Raw genomic sequence first — 18630 nt, 5'->3', positions numbered from 1 at the left:
CTGACGTGAGATGCAGGTACCTGGTGACTGAGGTAAACTCTTCAGAGGGCAGCAGTGATTAAATATTAAACGACCCATTTTCCCTCAAAAACATGGAGCAGCCTGTGCAGTACAGCATGGGTAGATCACCCAGAGATAAATGCTAAACGTCGCCTTTCAACTCCAGGGTTTTCACTGTCATCATCTCCATCAAGAACTTCCAGTTTGATGCAGCTGTATTTCACTCAAGTTTAACCTCATACTTACATTTGCATATGACAGCACACAACAGTACCAGCTGTTCCGTAGTTACTTAAACAGGGTCATCTCCCTTAAAATTGACACCCCTCCTCCCCCGGGGAGGAAGGCATTAGCAGACAGAGCTGCTTCAGCATGAGCCTTCTCAGACTGCATCTTCATTCCTCAAAAAGGAAGATGTTAAAAGCAGGGCAGGGGCAGGAACATCCTTACAAGCAAAGCCAAGTCTCAGTCTCTGCTAAAGCAGGCACTTTGTTTGAGGGGGTACAAAAAGCTGTCAACCAAAACCATGACGAAAATGACCATAAAAATGGTGCCTTATGGCACGTTTGGCTCCCCATCACTTAGCTGTGTGCCTGAAAACCAGTCCTGGGCTTGGGTGGGACCAACTGCAACACTGCTGTGCTGTGATCTCTTTAAGGAAGCAAAATTCCTCACAGGAGCTGTAAAATAAAAATAATAATAATAATTAAAGAAAAAAAAATCAGGAAAAAAAAACAAAAAAGAAAATCAATGTCGACATAGAAGGAACCATGGACCAAACACCCAGAAAGCAAATCATAGAATCATAGAATCATTGAATTACCCAGGTTGGAAAAGATCTTCAAGATCATCAAGTCCAGCCATGGCCTAACCAGTACCCTAACTCTAACAGCCCTCCACTAAATCATATCCCTGAGCACCACCAAGGGAAACTGGAATTTTCTGCTCACCTGTGAGTCTTGGAAAAGGGTGTTCCTCAGTGATCTGCACTCCCAGCATCCAGATTCCCTGTCACTACCAGTTCTCTAAGAGAGAGAGAGAGAAGTGGCTGAGCTGGGAGACGGGGGCACCCAAAGGAGGGCACAAACAGAACCAAAGCTCACCCGAAGCCCCATGCAATTCTTAACACAAATTTTGACACCGGTACACAGACCAAAGCATTTTCTTTGAAGAATTCCAAAGTGGAAATCAGGTTTGATAAATGAGCGTGTAAGAAGAAAATGCTGCCCTTAAGACAATTTCTTGACAGAGAGCTTGTACGAATTTTCCCAACATTTTCCTAAGTAATTTAACCTCTCGTTTTCCTCATAGCATCACCTATCGGGGGACATTAATATTAATGCACATTTTACAGCCTCAGATTCTTTACGACTATTAGACTGAATAGAAATTTCAGGTTCTGGAATCCCAATCCTTCCCCCAATGTTTTTTTTTTTTGCCAGAGAAGGACGGCTGTTGTGCATTCAGTGCTCCTGTGCAAAGACCTCCTCCATGCTAAGGTGCTGCCTGGGTAAAAGCATGCACTGCTATGGGATCTGCTGACACAATCACAAATTAAAGAAGTTGTTATTTTTTTTTTCCCTAAGTAGTTTTATTTCATAAATATAATTAACATAAAACCTTGGCAAAGAGGAAGCTTTTGACAGCTGTATTCCCGTTTTTAGCAGTTGATGGCAGCTTGCCCCAACCTCCTCAGTAATAAAGAGTATTCAGATTAAGATCTGTAAAAGGGGGTAAAAATAATCCCATTGCATTTCTCTACTGTGGGATGTAAATCAAGGAATTCTAGTGGTTTAGCCACATTCTATACCAGCTTTGCATCTTATGTTAAAGTCAAATATCCTCGTTCAAAACACAAAATCAAAGACCTTGGAATAAATCACACATTAGCAGATTAGACCGTACGGTGCTTTGAACACTAACCAGTATTGACTTTGAGCTTGGTACCTTCAGGAACCAAACACGACCCTGCAGAAAGGTGATGCTGGATGAAGCAATTACCCACTTCTGCTTTTGTTTCTTCTGCCTCTGGTTTGTTTTTTTTTTCAGTGATGTACCTGAAAGATAGTTGCATCAGATAGGACCAAGGTTAGGTAAAATCCCCCCGTTTCTATAATAGCAAAAGGAAGCATGGATTAGAAACAGCCCTCCACAGTTCTCTATATTGGCTTCCCTTCAGCCAACACAAAGATTTCAGAGTATGAGAGAGGATCCATTAATCCTTACTACGCCCCTGTCAGAGTAAATAAAGCCTGTTGTGCAGAGATCTAGCACACAGGATGCCAGTGAGACAGAAAAACAGCTGGGGACTCTGGGCTTTGAGTTTCCTGTCCACTGTAGTAAAACTCATACAGATTATTTTTCCTGCTAATTTTAAACAGAAAGTCAATTATACGCTATTTGAATTCCAACCACCTTCCACGTTGCTTGCAGCATTTAGCTGTCTGACACTTCTTTTATTTCCACACATGCTTCAAATAGAAACATCGATCAATTTTTACAGCCATTACACTTTGCTTATTTGTCTTTGAGGAAAAATGACAAACCTGCTCTTTTGTAAGTGTGTATTGATTGCCAGAGCAAGAAAGAACAAGGGGTTTTGTACAAGAACTTTTTGCGCTGAAAATAAAATGCCTACCTTCAGTGACAGTACTTGATTGCCTTCACTTAATGAGCATTATGATCCAACAGGATTGAATGGTTTTAACAAGGTAGTGAAGTCTTGGTGCACTCACAGCATCTTCCAGATGTCAGACATCATTTATGCCACCTGCTGTAGCAGAAATGCAAAGTCATGGGCTGAAACAATGATTAAGCATTTGGTGGGAAGGCAGGGCCAATCCCTTGGAGCTCAGGTGCATGCAATGTACCCGAGTGACCAGAAGGGGTGGAGCCAGGATCCCTTCCAGACCTCATTTAAGGGCTGGCAGTGGAGGTGAGGGCATCTCACTGGAGATCCCTGCCTACCTGAGGCCTTCCAAAGGTAAGCAGTTCTTTTCCTTCATTTCTGCATCTGTGTCTGCTGCATTTGGGCTCATTCTCATTTGCTGTAGCCAAAGACTTTGCCACCCTGCTATTACTGCAGTACTTTCTATCCCATTACAGCATTACATGCGCCGATTCTAAAGGAAGCCTCACTTTCTAATCCAAGTAGGACAACTGCAGTAGGGTTCAAAAATACATGACAGATGCATGATGATAGAGAATCGGGACATGATTGGGTTCTAAAGGTGGTGTTCACGATTATACCAAACAATGTCCCTTCAATACAAAAGACTATAAACTTCCTATAAAATCATTTCAAGTGTAGTTCCCTAAAAGAAGAAAAACAAACAAAATTATTGGCTGCTGAGAGACAAGATCAGTAACAAAACTAAAGCCAAAACCCTGGACCCGGGGTGATTTGCTTAGGGGAAAAAAACCCACCACTTCTAGAACACAGTGATATCAAGTATGTATAGCACCAATATTCCATACAAATGTGGGAGGAAACGTATGTTGCATTGTCAGAACTCTGGAATTCTTCCTCTCAGCACAAAACACACAGTTAACTAAAACTCATGTGGGTACTTGAGGGAACCAGAGACATTTTTCTCCTGTGCAAACAAGACTTTGCCACAGGCCTCATCATGGGCAATTCTGATAAGAGCCCTGGACATCTATTCCTGCATCATGACTGCCCCTGGTTGCTCAGCAGCAACCCTACCTGCATCTCTTTGGCTGGACAGGGTTTTGCTATCACTTCCTTTGGGTTACAGGTAAAGTACATGAGAAGAGATCATTTGTTACAGCAAGTAGAGTAACAAGTGAAATTGAGCAGAATCCACACGGTGCAGAATTTGAGATATCGAGCATTTCTTTCTGCCTGCAAGTTTTTAACTGCTTGCGGAGCTGCTGTGAAGCAGAGGTTCCTGCACAAATTGCTGTAGCTGTGATGCAGGCAGCTGTCACATGGGCAGGGCGATGATGCTTCCTGCAGGATGAGGTTACCCTGCTGATGTGTGAAAACAACCTAAAAGAGCTGGCAACATCTCATCTTCAGTGCCAGATGCTACTGCCGTTATATTGCCTCCGGATCTGCAGCTTTAATGAAAGAGCTGACAAAATAGCAAGTTCTGATTTCTATTGTGGCTGTAATTCCGTCTATAGCCACGTAACGCATTAGGAAACACAGCTCCACAAGGAAAAAAAGTCAGCTGATTTTAGGCTGTTTTCAAGAACACAGAATGTAATTACCCCAGCACACAGTAAATCAGCAGATAGAAACGAACACTGTCGGACTACTTAGAAAAACATGTTTTCTATTTATTTAAAAATAAGTTTGTAGTTACTACATTGCAGTGACAGTAATTCTTACACATACATTCTAGTTTGTATAAAAGGATTCAAAGTATTATGCATCAAAACTAACATAGAAAGTGTCCACATAACAGTAAAGAAATTTCCAATCCTTATGTACAAAAAGAAAGGGCACTGTTATCCTGGTGAGATACTTCAGGTTATAACATGATCATCCAGAACTCTGGAAGGAAAAGGAGAAACAAAAAACCAAACCCAACCAAACCCCTCGATAAAGCTAAGGAATTATAGTTTTTAAAACTGTTACTCATTACATACAACAGATGTGTTTTACATAATTCTGTACAAAATAAGTGTAATTCTTTAATCTGAAAATGTGTCAGTTTCAAAATTAACCTTTCCCGGTAATTTCCTTGAAGTTGAGCTCAATTCTATACATATTTCAACGTTGTGACAGAATTTAATTCGCTTGTGATCATTATCCAGTTGTCTGCCAGTTCTGCAGTTTTAGTATGGTCCAAAAATGTAACTTCTGTATGGTCTCAATGCATCAAACCAACACACGCAGTTGTAAGCACAGAACAGTACATGTACATCATACAGGCACGTGTGTGCACGCCAGGTATTACATTTCTTTCTATTCCTATTTTTTTATGACCTTGTTCTTCTTTCAGGGTAGAAATTGATAGCACAACACTACCTTCCTTCTCTAAAATGTGTAATTCGTATTTGAGGTGAATTTCCTGATGTATTTATCTGCATTAGAAAAGATCCAAATGGCTACTTGTCTCACCACCTCACCCCTAAAAGCTAAACGGGGGGTATGGGGGGAAGGGGAACAGCACTAACCTTCTTGATCCGCAATTTAAAAAGTCTTTTAAAACAGCCTTCCTGGGGCATTTCCTTCTCTAGCGGGTTGTAAAATAACATGGCAAATTCCCACATCAGAATTAGCACAAGTGCCACAGCTGTAGTTCACCAGGCTACCCTGCTGCTTCCCCCAGACACAGTAGCAAGTGTACAAGCCGTATTCCTGCCTCAAAAATAGGAAATCACATCAACCATCATCACCAGATTTGTTACTGGAAACACAGTGTCAGCTTCGGCCAACCTTATGGAATTGGATACACTTCATTCTGCATACGAACAAGCACTTATATACAGTAATTTACAGCAGAAAGCGAACAGCCCTTCTATCAGTTCAATGCCCAAGTGCCCTTGGAAAGCAATCTGTTATAGCAACTTTGGGGGGGAAAAAGGAGAAAATATGTAGGAATCTGTAAACAGAAAATGAGCTTTTGCTGTTCCTAGGTGAGGTATGAAAGCTCTCCACCACCAATGCCTCACAGCACTGCTGCAGAGATGTGCTGAAGTTGGTTTCTTTTTTAAACATACAGCTGTATTTAAAAAATAAAACAGACAGAAACCTTGGAGTAACTATGGTGAACAAAAGACACTACCTTAGAGTAAGGTAAGGACTCAGGACACAACGCAATTACTAGGATACCTCTGTATCCCGATTGACCAGCAGTAGGCTATGATTACCTCCGCAAGATTTGCACGCTACACATTAAATGCAAATGTTGATGAAAGTGAGCTTGAAATCCTCTAATCTCCCATCTAGCACTTAAGTACAGGGGGAAAGGTCTCTGGTTAAGTCTATTGCTTCTACAGGACCAGCCAACCATTTAATGTGTGCCTAGATTGAAATTACATTGAAATAATGGACCTTTAAGTCCTCAACCCAACAAAGGTGAGCAAAAGATTTAACAACACGGTGCAGAAATACTAATGAGCTCCAAGTTACCAAATGGACTGACTGTTCTTTTGTTGTACATCTTGCCTTTTTCGTTTCTATTTGGTAAGGCAAAAGCCTCCGGCACAGAATCAGAATTGGTACTCACGAATACTTGTACAGCAATACAGTGAGTAATTGGTCTCTACACTACCATTTATTTTTTTTAATAGATATTATATATCCTACGTGCTGCATCAGGGTCCTTCATCAATTAATAGTTTTACAAATATTAAGTCATAGTAATATTCAACTCAACCAACTCAATCTTACAAATCTACCCACAAACTGATCACACGTACAAACCGGACACTGTACAAAGCAACATATGCAAATATATCACACGGCAGTCCAACCACTGGAGGAAGACATATTTCTGTAGAGTCGTACCACTGTCATTGCTGAGCGACAATGAACTCCAGTCAGTATTGACATCAATGATCAATATAGCGGTAAGATTTAAGTTCAGTTCCTGGATAACACGTTAACAACAGAAACAAAGTGGCAGAAGAGTTGTAGAATATGTAGGCACGAGTACAATGATTTCTGTTACACATTTAAAGCACACCGGTATCACAGAAACAGAAATTACTTCCTCATCTGCAGTCAGAAAACACACTGCTATTAAGATACCACTCAGTGGTCAATATCAATTGGAACGTTCCCCAGCGTAGAGCAGAAATATCAGAACAGTATCTTCATGTAAATATAAATGAATGCAATGAATGTGTGTTAATTGCTACCAGGTTTGTAAAATCATCTGATCACATATGACTACGAACCTATGTAATATTTAAAATGCTGATGTGAAACGAGCATGTGGGAATCTGATACCCCGTTTTCTGAGTTGTTAGGTACTTGGGATGGCATTACAGAACATGTATGTGGCTGCAAGTTCTTCATTATCAAAACACTGACCAACAGTTTATTGCTCACATTACGGAATTTAAAACTTGGCCATCAAAAGCTCCTTTTCTGTCTCGGTACAGTGTGTCACAATCCCAAATAATACAGTTTTTCCCAACCCAATGCAGTCTGATGGTGACTGAAGTCTCAAGTAGTTTGCAGCCTACTGAAACTAAATTATAAAAATAAACCTTTTAAATAAGTCTGATATTAACTTCTAATATCATTGTGTGTGTGTGTGCGTGTGTGTGTGTTAAAAGTTACCTAACTGACACACAATTGATTTTAAAAGTTTTGAAAAACATTTATGTAAGTAATATGAAGTTAAAAATATTGCCTAAGTCACCGCTGTCACTGGGTGGGAAGAGTAGCCCTGTTCTGTAGGTAAGGCCTTCTATTCTCATAAAATGAAGATGGATAATTTTCTACCTAGTGTTAAAGGGAACAGACATTATTTAAGTCTCCAAAACTTACATACAGGGTATTTCTGATATATAAATATATACATAAACATGCCATATAAAACATTATTACAAATGGAGTAAATACAGAAGTTGAATTTTAGATATAATCTATTTCGTATATTACAATGCAGATAACATCAGGAAATTACACGTTTTCAAATGATTGCCTTCATCAGTGAGAATTGACAAAATCAACAGGTAGAAGTAATTAGCTTTGAATTAGGAAGCTGGACTGTAACTGAACAGCCACAGTTCATCTTACCACATGATCAGTGATTCCATTTGAATAATAAAGACATGTTTCTTAAAAAAGAGATACAGAACAACAAATGAAATGCAAAGTGATCCCTGTTCCCCAAATTTATAATCGCAACAGTTCAAAGAGGATCTGGAAGAATATTATAGTCATTTTTTTGGTAACAAAATGACTAATGAAATTACATCAAACTGAGAACGGTGCATACTGGTTTGTCATCCACAATAGCATTTTTCCATTCCTCTTTGTGCCAGGTATCAGTGTTCTTTGCTCAAATATCAATGCTTTTTTTGTAACAGAAAATAAAGAGTGAGGAATTAGGCCCCAAATACGTATATGGAATCCGTGCAAAATTTAAGGTTTTAATTCTGTATGCCCTCCCGGATACCGTCAATGTCATTTGTTAAAGAAAAATGCTACTAATAGAAAGAATCATTATAAAGTAAGGGTGTACGGAATTGAGGTTTCATGTCAGGTTTATTTCTTCAGCTAAGTTAGGGTCACACAGAAATCTGTCACACTACCCAAAGTTCCAAAATAACGCATCGTCAGAAAAATTTGGTTACATTTTTGTACCATACCAGATTTCAGAAAATAGGACTACTTCCGTGTTTGTTCCTTAACACTGGACAACGTTTGTTTTGAAGTGATAGAAAATGGTATTAAAGGTTGTTTGTAAAGGTATAAAATAACTAAATGTACCATAAACAAATAAATAACTGCTCTTCTTTTCCATAGCAGTACATATAACAATACATTCCCCTAAGTCATATAGTTATCATTTACAATAGACAACTTAATTTTACTAAGGATGCAAGAAATAATAGAATACAAGGCACAATCATTAAATGGAATTTTTCTTTAGGGTGAATATTGACGTATGTCAGCGTGATATACCATAAAAAGTGCAGAAAAACGCAATGTGCAATGAGACCACTGTATAAAACATGATTGCATAAAAAGTGATTTGGCCTTTTTAACCTTAATAATTGAAAATAACCAATCTTCCCCTTAAAATTAAACTATAAAGTATGACATTTTAAAATTTATTTTCAATTCTAGTGCTATCTAAAAAATCCTGAAAAAAATTTATACCTGGGAAATATTTTATACGTATGTGTTTATGTATATATTAATATATACACATACACTCTTCTTTGTAGGTCATTTTAGCCTCTTAAGCACGTCTCAAGTTGTAGAAACAACAATCAATCTGGATCAGAAAGTAAACATCGTAATTCCATACCTGTCCTGTAATTTCCTTGAATCCTTTAACCAATTATACACTTTGTCTAAAACATCTCTGTCAAAGGACCCCACCAGTGCATTATTTTCTACCAAAAGTACCAAAAAAGGATACAGTTCAGAACAATGTTAACAATTTACTATTTTAAACAATACACAGCTTTTTCACTGCAAGTTGTATGCTGTACTGACACTCAAAAAGAAAAAAGGCTTTCCACTGCACTGATTCTCAGTCTTTGGCACAATAAACAGAGATTTAGTGATTGATACAAGAATCAAGGTCTGAAAAATTAGACATTAGTCAAACTTTTTCCAATGTGGATATATATATATCTATATATATATTTGTGATTACATTTTTGCTATGTTTGGCAGAACTTGGATAAACCAACAGCCTGTGGTAGGCTTCTTTGCAGTTGAATGCTCCATCACTACTGAAATCAAGCATTTTCAGATTAGCAAAGTTTGGTATTTTTGTATTTGTATTTAACAGAAATGTAAGTGAATTTACTGCCACTTTTTGTGAAGATCTGCCTTCCTAGGCAACCTAACTTTACAATCAGAGTGTACCTTGCTTGGTCAAAAATAGATTTCTGTTTTCAGTTTGTGGCATTAGAAGTTCCGTGACCTTTTCTAATTGTGTAGAGTACTACACACTACTCGAGGGGAGTAGTTCTCAATTCTGTACGTCAGTCGGAAACTGTTTCAATTATTCTCAACTACGAACAAAATGACTGTTGAAATGCATAACCTATTTGGAGGGCAATAAATAGCAAAAGTTTAAAATATATATTTCTTTCAAAGAACGTTCTTTCAGTTTGCTTTTTTGCTAGATCTTTCTCCCAAATCAGAACATATTCTTCTAGCCCATAATAGCAGCAGGGAAGCAGAAGTCTGTTCTGCTGTTCCTTAACTGTACCTGCTTCATAGCATTCTGAAGTAAAACACTTGGTAAAAGTTACCAACCAATTAAATTAGCTTTTGCTTTTTCAGTCAACTTTCGGACTCTGCCTCTGCTAGAAGTTCCAAAAGTTAAGGAGGTGTCTTCAAACAATAGCTGCCTTTGCTCTTCCTCAGAGTCATCTTCGTTGTAAAAGGCTGTCCTCCTACCCTGGTTTCTAGTTCTCATGTGAGGTTCAGAATCTTTAAGCTCCTCAGACCCTTCTTCCATAGGCTCATCTATCTTTTTCCTCCTGCTTCTTGTTTGCATTTTAACATTTGCAGGAACTAAAAGGTCCGAGCCTGATGGATGCGTCTTTATCTTTCTTTTTGGCTTTCTACCCCCACGGCCTTTTTTTTGTACCAAGTCTTCCTTCATATTATTTTCAGAAAGCGAATTGCATGCAGTAGAAGCAGAGGCTTCTTCTAGTACATCCTTTGTGGTCTGGACTGTATTCTGCTCTGAAACCTTTTGCTGTTCAACCATTTGTAGCTTTTTTGGTTTTCTGCCTCTTTTCTTGTGCACCACTTCACAAGTACTGTTATTAGCCTCAATCTTCGGTTTCCGTCCTGGGCCTCTTTTAACTGGAGGCTTTGAAGGCTGCCCTCCATGTCCGTTTACCTGAATGCTTCCTGATGCCAAAGCATTATTCTTGCAATCTGCTGTAAAGAACAAAATGAAACAAAACATGAAAATATGGAAGATGTAATGGATTTGCATTTATCTTCTACCTGCACTAACAAAACATCTAGTAAAATATCTGAATGGATCCAAAGTGATTATCAGATCCAAGAGACCCAAGTATAACTCAAAGAGTTTCATATCAATAGACAACAATGACTAACTTCTAGCTGGTCTTAATTCAAGATAGCTTGAGACAAAAAAAAAAAAAAGGAGAAAAAAAAATACAGAACAAAAAGAAAAGAAGAACAGGTACAGCCTTTTTCTTGGCTGATGCAAAAGAAGTGATCAAAAATTCATACTTGTTATTTGTAACAGCAAAAAGTTGCTCATAAAGCACTGCTGCAAGGATATGGAATGTCTCACAGCAGGTCATCTCTAGATAAATGAAAGTTGTTTACAGCCCAAGGTATCATCTTTTGTAGTGATTTCATTAGACTAAGCTTATTTCAAAAATAAGTGAGGAAAAGGTTAGAAATGTGTGAGACAAAAAAAAAAACAAAAAAACAAAAAAAACTCACAAACCACGCAATTTGCTAAGATGTCTCATCAGACAAATGTCAGGAGACATTTGGAGAACTGTACCAAGGTTTTCCTTGCTGAGTGGTACTGAACCTGGTCATGCAAAACATGACGTCTTACACAGGTTCTCTGATACCACGGCCCTTGCCTAAAATATGACCAAGATCAGATTCATAGTATGATAAAGCATTAGTAGCACACAGCTCTTTTTATTGAATGGTTGTGCCACAGACATCAGGAATTTATGTGACCAGTCCTCTGGCCATGTAACAGGCACATGCTCTGCCATGCCATATAGTAACAACTGAGGCCTTTGTGAGAAAGCATGTAAAGATAATTTAACATATCAAAATTGGCTTGACAACAGTATTACCACACCATGCAAATGGTGCTGTGAGCAATAAAAATCATGTTAATTATCAAGAAGAAAACTGTGACCAAATTATTCCATTAGACTTCCTTATTCTGCAAAATCATAACATATATTAATTATCCTACTTGTAAATTATAAAGTCTGAAGTGCAAATACAGCCACTACATGAACAAAAAGGTGTATAGGAGGGGAAGTTTTCCAAAGAAACTTCGTACCTTGTTGATTAACAGCAGAGGATTTTACTTTGCGTTTGAGTGGCTTCTCTTTCTCGGGATTTTCTTTTGTGGAGTTATTCCTAGTGTTATGACTGTTATCAGATTGGCTGGAGACTGGTAAAATATTCTGGTTCTTGGAATGTTTCGTTGAATTCTCCAGTACTAGAAGGGATAAAAAAAAAAGGATAAAAAGAAAAGAAACATATATATATTTATAAAAATACTTGATAACATTTTTAATCTTATCTGTCTAAAAAGGATACCACAGGAAAGAAACTTGAATCTGTGATTAAGAAGTGAAAAAAGTTTCCTGGATTAAGTAACATACCTTAATCTGTTCAATTTCTTGCTGATGAACCTCAAGGCTTGAAAACAACACCAGTCTTAACTGAGACAAACACATCAGATTTTCCAAAAAGCAACATTTATGTTTAGAGATATTCTCTGTATAAAAAAAGTGAGCAGGAAAAATAACTCCAGCAACTCACCTGACTTTCCTGACGCTGCAGTAGTATTAGGTTTTGTAATTAAAGGCTTTATTGTTAAAGGCTTTCCTCCTGAAGAAGTAGATGGTTGCTCTGGAGAAGCCACATCCGTTATCCCCCTATTGCTTCTAGTCCTTACAAGAGAAGAGGTTTCAGCTGCTTTTCCATTCATCTGAGGTGGGGCATGCCTCAGTGCTGTTGATCGCACAGGCATAGAAGATGAAGAGGAGGAGGCAGAAGGTTCTCCCTTCAGCTGAGGTTTTATTAATCTCCTTTTCCTTTCAGGACTGCAAAAGAAGTAACAATTTGAAACTCGGATGACCACTCTTATGCTGTACAGGAACACATAAAAATAAATACTAGTGTCTGAGACCACAGGAGAAATACAATCGTCTCTGTATCACGTATGTTGCAGATATGATGTTTTCTGAAGAAATTTCTGTAGTTTTGAGCCTTTGAAAAGTATATCTTTAGGAAAGGATCACAATACGTGCTACAGGTATATGACAAAGCATGAAGCCATCACTATCCTCACAATGTTGATTTACTGTACATGTTCAGCACTTACACTAGGGATAGCTCCAGTTAAAGGTCTAAAACCTCCCACCCCATACCAACTTGCATTTAAAAGCTATCATTCTGCAACAGAGGGGTCAGTAAAGGAATTATTAAGAAACCACCACACTAACTTCTATTCAGGTATGTCAAACATGCACAGCTCTTCACAAAGACCGTAAAGAAATGAACATACCTCGATGCAACACTACTGGAAACTGAGCTGCTTCTGCTTCTTTTTTTCCTTCGTCTCTTTATTGTATTTCTTTTATGAAAGCGCAGGGCAGATTTGTAATCTGACAAAATAGAGCTTATATGTTCTTCAAAGAAAGCAGAAAGGCGCAAACTCATGCTGTAGATCTAAAAAAGAAAAAAAGGCACTAAATGAGCAAGTTTTCTATTCTTCCAAAGCATCTGTTTATTTATCTACTGTGGTGCAATAGCTAGAAAAGGGTACAGGCCAACATGGAAATGTTTTAAAGAAATATACAGTTTCTTGCAACATGTTTACAGTAATCCATTTTGTAGCAACTGTTTTCATAGTTCAAGAAGTATATTATAACTGAAGAGCACACACAAGCAAAAGGAAAATGCAGAAAAGCCATGTTTCCAGATGTCACTTTCCAACAGCCATTCTAGAATGTATTCCTTTCTAGCTTCTGAGGAAACAAGAGAGAAAGATCCCTACTGGAATTTACTTGGTCATACCCAGGGTCAAGAAAACTAATTTTTTTCTGCATTACGTTGAACCCATACATCCTAAATTTGAGCACCCCTTTATTCCTCTTACAGATAAATTAGTACTACTGGTGAGTTGGTTGCAATAACTATGACAGATGAATTAGAACTAAGTAGGCACTCATTTTTCTTTTTTTTTTTCTTTTCTTTCTTTTTTTTTTTTTTTTTTTCCCTTCTGTTCTTGGACAGCTTACAGAGAGACACAATGCAACTCACTTTAGATCACAGCTAACTGATGGCACACAGTTGCTATTAATTCTGGAAAAAGAAATTCATAAATGAACTGACTAAACACTTTAAGAAGGGACACAGAAAAGTCTTGAAATATGAAACATAAAAATAATATTGCAACAGTTGCCCACCCCATGACATACCATATTATTTGATAGCCAGACTAAACAGTGAAAGTGACAGATACTGAGAGTGTTTCTGGAGACATCCAAAGAAAGCGCATAAAATATGTGAAAATATATAAAAATTAGATACAAGTGTATGTCTGACATGCCAAGAGAAAAAAATCCAATGGATTTTACATTTACTTTTCAAGAAAAGCATTAGTGATGCAGAGTAAGAAACTAAAAATATCACTAACTTGTAAGAGTGAGAATAAAAACACTGCCATGCCTATGCATGAGAGCAGAGTTTCCAGAATATTAAAATGCCCAACCACAAAACACTCCACTTTTGCTTCTAAGTAAAATACAAAGGAGCTACAAACTTAATTCTAATAACACAGTCCAGTAGGAAGAACATGGAAAAGAAGCTAACAATGACAAAAGAACCATTGAAACCACATTGGAGCCAAAGCAATGACCAGAATTCTCCTGCCTTGGTTTTAGCAGGTAGAGAAAGTAACATCACAACAGAATCTAGATCTACTCCAAAAACCTTGCTCTTTTATATAATCAGGTCTTACCCTTGATCTTTTACTTGGTGTGTAAGCCTTTGAATTGCTGAAAATAAGTCTCACATCTTTACACAACTCCATTGGAGACTCATAGTTACCAGCTTCCAGTGTTTCTCTAACAGTAGCAAAATCCATGGGTGTGTCAATGATATCTCTGTAATCCTGTTAAAAAACAAAGTATTAACATTTCTGATACATCTGTTAAAGTTTGTATTGTTTTCACATACTAGCATTAAAACATGCAGTTTGAATATTTCAATCTGATGACAGTCTTGGTGTATTTCTGCTGAAACCTGGATAGAAATCTGACAGTTTAAGTTAATACTGAAATAATGAAAAATGCACAGATCCCATTCAAACCAATCACAGAATTTTTACTAGGCCATAAAAGAAATGGGAGAACTTTAATATGATATGAAGCTCAAAACCCACACAATGTTGAGTTAATCCATCAGAATGCACGCAACCTGTGCAAGCAACTCTGAATGTTAAAAGCTAGGGAGGAGAGCATTTCATGCTCAAACCCAGTAAGGTGCTCCTTACTTATCTGCTCATTCGAGGATCTGAATCACAAAGGGTGGCTACTCGTAATTAGCCACAGCATGAAGTAAAAGTTTCTTCAAAAATGATGGTGTGTACAGCATCAAAACTACAGTGAACAAATGTTACCAGAGCATCAAGACCAACCTAACCACTGACTTCTGAGAGAGAATCCTTTCTGGTTTTCTAATTGTGACAAATTATTTCTCCCAGTTTAATCAGATTCTTTAGAGAACGGAGATCCAAGGCAACAAGACTTTTGTGTTAAAACATTCAGTTTTCACAACTGGCTGCTCATAGCTATTTTCATTCCAGTGAAATCATCCAGGCAGAAAGTTGTTATTGCTATTACAGTTAATATTTCACTGCAGTGCTTCAAAGGATACTTTTTCCCCATCAGTCTTGATGACTGTGATATGAAAATTACTCTTAGTTTGTATACTTCTGAAATGAAAATAAAAAATGTGCCACAGTAATATCTGTCACAACAAGCAGCCAGACATATTCACTTCATATATGACCATTTTTCACCCAGAAAAGGATACAGGCATCTTAATCTCAAAAGCTGTGCACTTAATAACACAGTCATCTCTTTTAAGAGAGCAGAGATGTACATTTTATTTTGAAATTAAAGAGATAATAAATGTTATTATAAGGTGGCAATCAAGCACTGATAGAAAAGCTCTGTCAATAACACTGCCTGAAGTCTCAGTTAAATAAGGTGAAAAAATGGTCACAATGTAAAAAAACCAGACTATTCCATTATAATCAACCTTCCTGTTCTCAAACACTCACTGGATATTCAAGGAGATCCACCGGCTGCCGAAATGGTTCAGAGTCTTCACACTGAAAAATGAGATTCAGCAGCTCCTGGCATTGCTTTTTCCATGACTGAATGTCATACGATTGGGCTCTATTACGTAGCCGCCTCTTTGGCTGATGATCCTGAAATGACAGTATTGTCTGGTACTTATTCAATAAACCACCTCTCTCTTTTTTTTTTTTACAAAACCAAATGTAAAGGGTACCCTGCAGGACACAAGTTCTCATTAATTAATTAATAACATGCAACAGAATCACAGAATCATAGAACTGCAGAGGCTGGAAGGAACCTCCAGAGATCACTGAGTCCAACCCCAAACAGCACATGCAGAAATTCTTTTACAATGACAACTCAGGAGAGCAACGCTTCAGTCACAATCAGTTCAAAACTTTCCAAAAGACGAGATTACACAATTAAAGACATGCAATTTTAAATCCCGTTTGTTTACAAAGACATTTCATATTATTTGATGCACTATAAACAACAAAATATGTTTTTACCTTTCTTTTTCTAGTGGAAGTTCCTGGCACATTTGTATCTTTCTCTTCTTCCTTTGAGTAAGATAATGAGTTGCATAAAAATGTTAAAGAAATATAAGCACAGATGAGTAGGTAAGTTCTTTCATACTTCACCTCGTAATTTGAGACTTAACAATTCTATCCACGTCTCTCTAGAAAGCATTTTGTGCTACTGTCAGTTCTGAGAATCTCTCAGAAGTCTAAGGAAAAGCCCTCTGTGCTACAGGAAGAGAGGAAGCTGGATTTTTACCAGTTTCCCAACTAACAAGAAACATCTAATTGGCAATATTCCCTACTCTATTACAGTGACAGAACAAAGTACTTTTGCATCAAGTGAGAAAAATGCTTCAGTCTCATTTCTCCCATCTAACACTGACAACATTCAAGACACAACCACTTACCTCATCAGAGTCAGACAACACTTTCTTCTTCATTGCGTTGTATAATAGAATGATGTCATAGCAACTCTGATCTCTGTAGAAAAAGAAATACATACTGGTGTTATTTTTCATCTTCATCTACGGGATCAACTGTATTTTGCATAGATTAAGGACAATATTCATGAAGTCATGCTTAAATGAAGTGATACAGTGTTTAGTGCCTTAGGAATACTTAGAGGACCACATTAATAAGAAAAGCTAATTACTGCTCAGAAGCTGCAAAATGTTTTCTATATTCCATAAAACATAGAATGTTTAACAGTGACATTTCAAAATGAAAAACCACAATCCCTTACCCATGAGCTTATTAACATTAGGAAAATGTATTATACTACATAAAGGGCTTCGGAGCCTATTCAGCTTTATCAGAAACACTTTATTTGTGTTTCTAGCTCACTTAAATGAGTATATTAATTGGCACAAGTAGACCATTATTAAATAAGAATAGCCATGTGTTGCAGTAATTTAGGTAAGTCAATTAAAAACACACAATTTTAATAACACCAATGTGCTTAATTAATCAAAAGAAAAGAAGCTATGGAGGATAAAGACATTAAAGAACTAAATTTATTACAGTGAAGTTTTTCAGGTGTGCATCTGTCCCTAAAGGTGGGTTTCACTATAACTAACATCTGATGCAGTTAAGTATACTTCACTGTTTCTGCCAGTGTCAGAGATCAAAGGCAGTGCAAACCTCAGAGATTTATGAGTGGCTACAGAAGCCTTAGATTATTCAGGTAAATCATATAATTCTAATGTTTTTAAAGGAACATACTAAGATTTTGTTCAACTAATAAAGCATCTTGCCATTTCAACCATGTAAAAGCAGTTGCATTCACTGCCTACAAGCAAATCAGGACAGCAGGCATAATAAGCTCTAGCAAGCTTTAGATCACAGTCACGAAAGAGGTTTAAGACTGTATCTACTGACTCCCATTTTTATTGTGTACAACAACCATCACTTTCAGGCACTTTCAGCTGTAAAGATTTTAGAATTAAATTCCCACTTATACTAAGAAAGGCACTAATACAATTTAATACATCCATCATTCCACAGATACTCAGACCCATGTTTATTATGTAGTAAAAAGTCTCCAGTTAGTGTATTATAAAACTTCATCTTGTTTTGCAACCTAATGTACTCTTGTTCTGTCAACACAAACTCTCTTTTTTTCTGCCCTAGCAGCAGACAACTGGCTTATTGAAGCTACAGAACCACCTCTTCGTAATTCATATTCCAAAGAGCTAAATACCTTGGCAAGAGACAAGAGATGTATTAAGAAACTCACTTTATGAAGTGCAGCAGAAGATCTGTGACAAATTTGGCAGACTTGACAATAGGGCTTCCAGGTTCATTAAATGTGCGTGTATTATGTTCTATGTATCGGACCTCCCACATCAGTGAAGAAAGTCGCCTGCATAAGAAAGAGCAGGAGTTAAGACCATGGAGGAAAAAAAAGCAGTATCAAACAGGCTACATTTCTAACAATGAATTATAAAAGAGGAGAAAAAGCCTCATGTTTTTCTTCCAATGTATTATCCTGTGAATCTTTCGACATTGAATCAAAAAAAACCACATACACTCAGGCACATTGTTCTGCAGGACATCACACAGACAGCCTGCACTTCCCAGAAAGATTCAGCTGTAATGCTTTAGCTATTACTAATCCTTTATGATATAAATAACCCAGCATGTATCACTTCTTAACTCTCACAGTTGAGAATTACCAAAACCATAATGATGAAAATGTATTGAAAGTACACATCTTATTCTAATAGGTGGCGATGATCAGAATTCCTCACATAGATCTGATTTAATGATCTAACTAAGGAATAGTCACAATATTGTGACAAACAGTGTATAAAAAAAGCAAAATAAGTGGTGTGCATGTCTGTGTGTTATAGAAACACACTGGCATTCCAAGACT

General features: G+C 37.4%; 1 protein-coding gene across 3 annotated transcripts in view; it reads right to left on the bottom strand.

Annotated features, from left to right (window-relative positions):
• Positions 1-4281: 4281 nt before the first annotated feature.
• Positions 4282-18630, bottom strand: part of PHIP (pleckstrin homology domain interacting protein) — a 98320-nt gene continuing 83971 nt past the window's right edge. For 2 of the 3 annotated variants that reach the window (XM_015859017.2, XM_015859019.2), the window contains 9 exons: positions 17992-18117; positions 16664-16736; positions 16245-16295; positions 15717-15866; positions 14391-14543; positions 12933-13096; positions 12185-12468; positions 11697-11858; positions 4282-10567 (listed from right to left, as the gene is read on the bottom strand). In XM_015859017.2, the coding sequence (XP_015714503.1) occupies positions 9924-10567; positions 11697-11858; positions 12185-12468; positions 12933-13096; positions 14391-14543; positions 15717-15866; positions 16245-16295; positions 16664-16736; positions 17992-18117 (1807 nt within the window). In that variant the 3' untranslated portion in view covers positions 4282-9923. The remainder of the gene's footprint in view (positions 10568-11696; positions 11859-12184; positions 12469-12932; positions 13097-14390; positions 14544-15716; positions 15867-16244; positions 16296-16663; positions 16737-17991; positions 18118-18630) is intronic. The other variant, XM_015859018.2, reaches the window with a different exon arrangement.

Source organism: Coturnix japonica, chromosome 3 (assembly GCF_001577835.2).
Source record: "Coturnix japonica isolate 7356 chromosome 3, Coturnix japonica 2.1, whole genome shotgun sequence".
NCBI lineage: Eukaryota > Metazoa > Chordata > Aves > Galliformes > Phasianidae > Coturnix > Coturnix japonica.
This window is presented reverse-complemented; position numbering and strand designations above follow the sequence as displayed.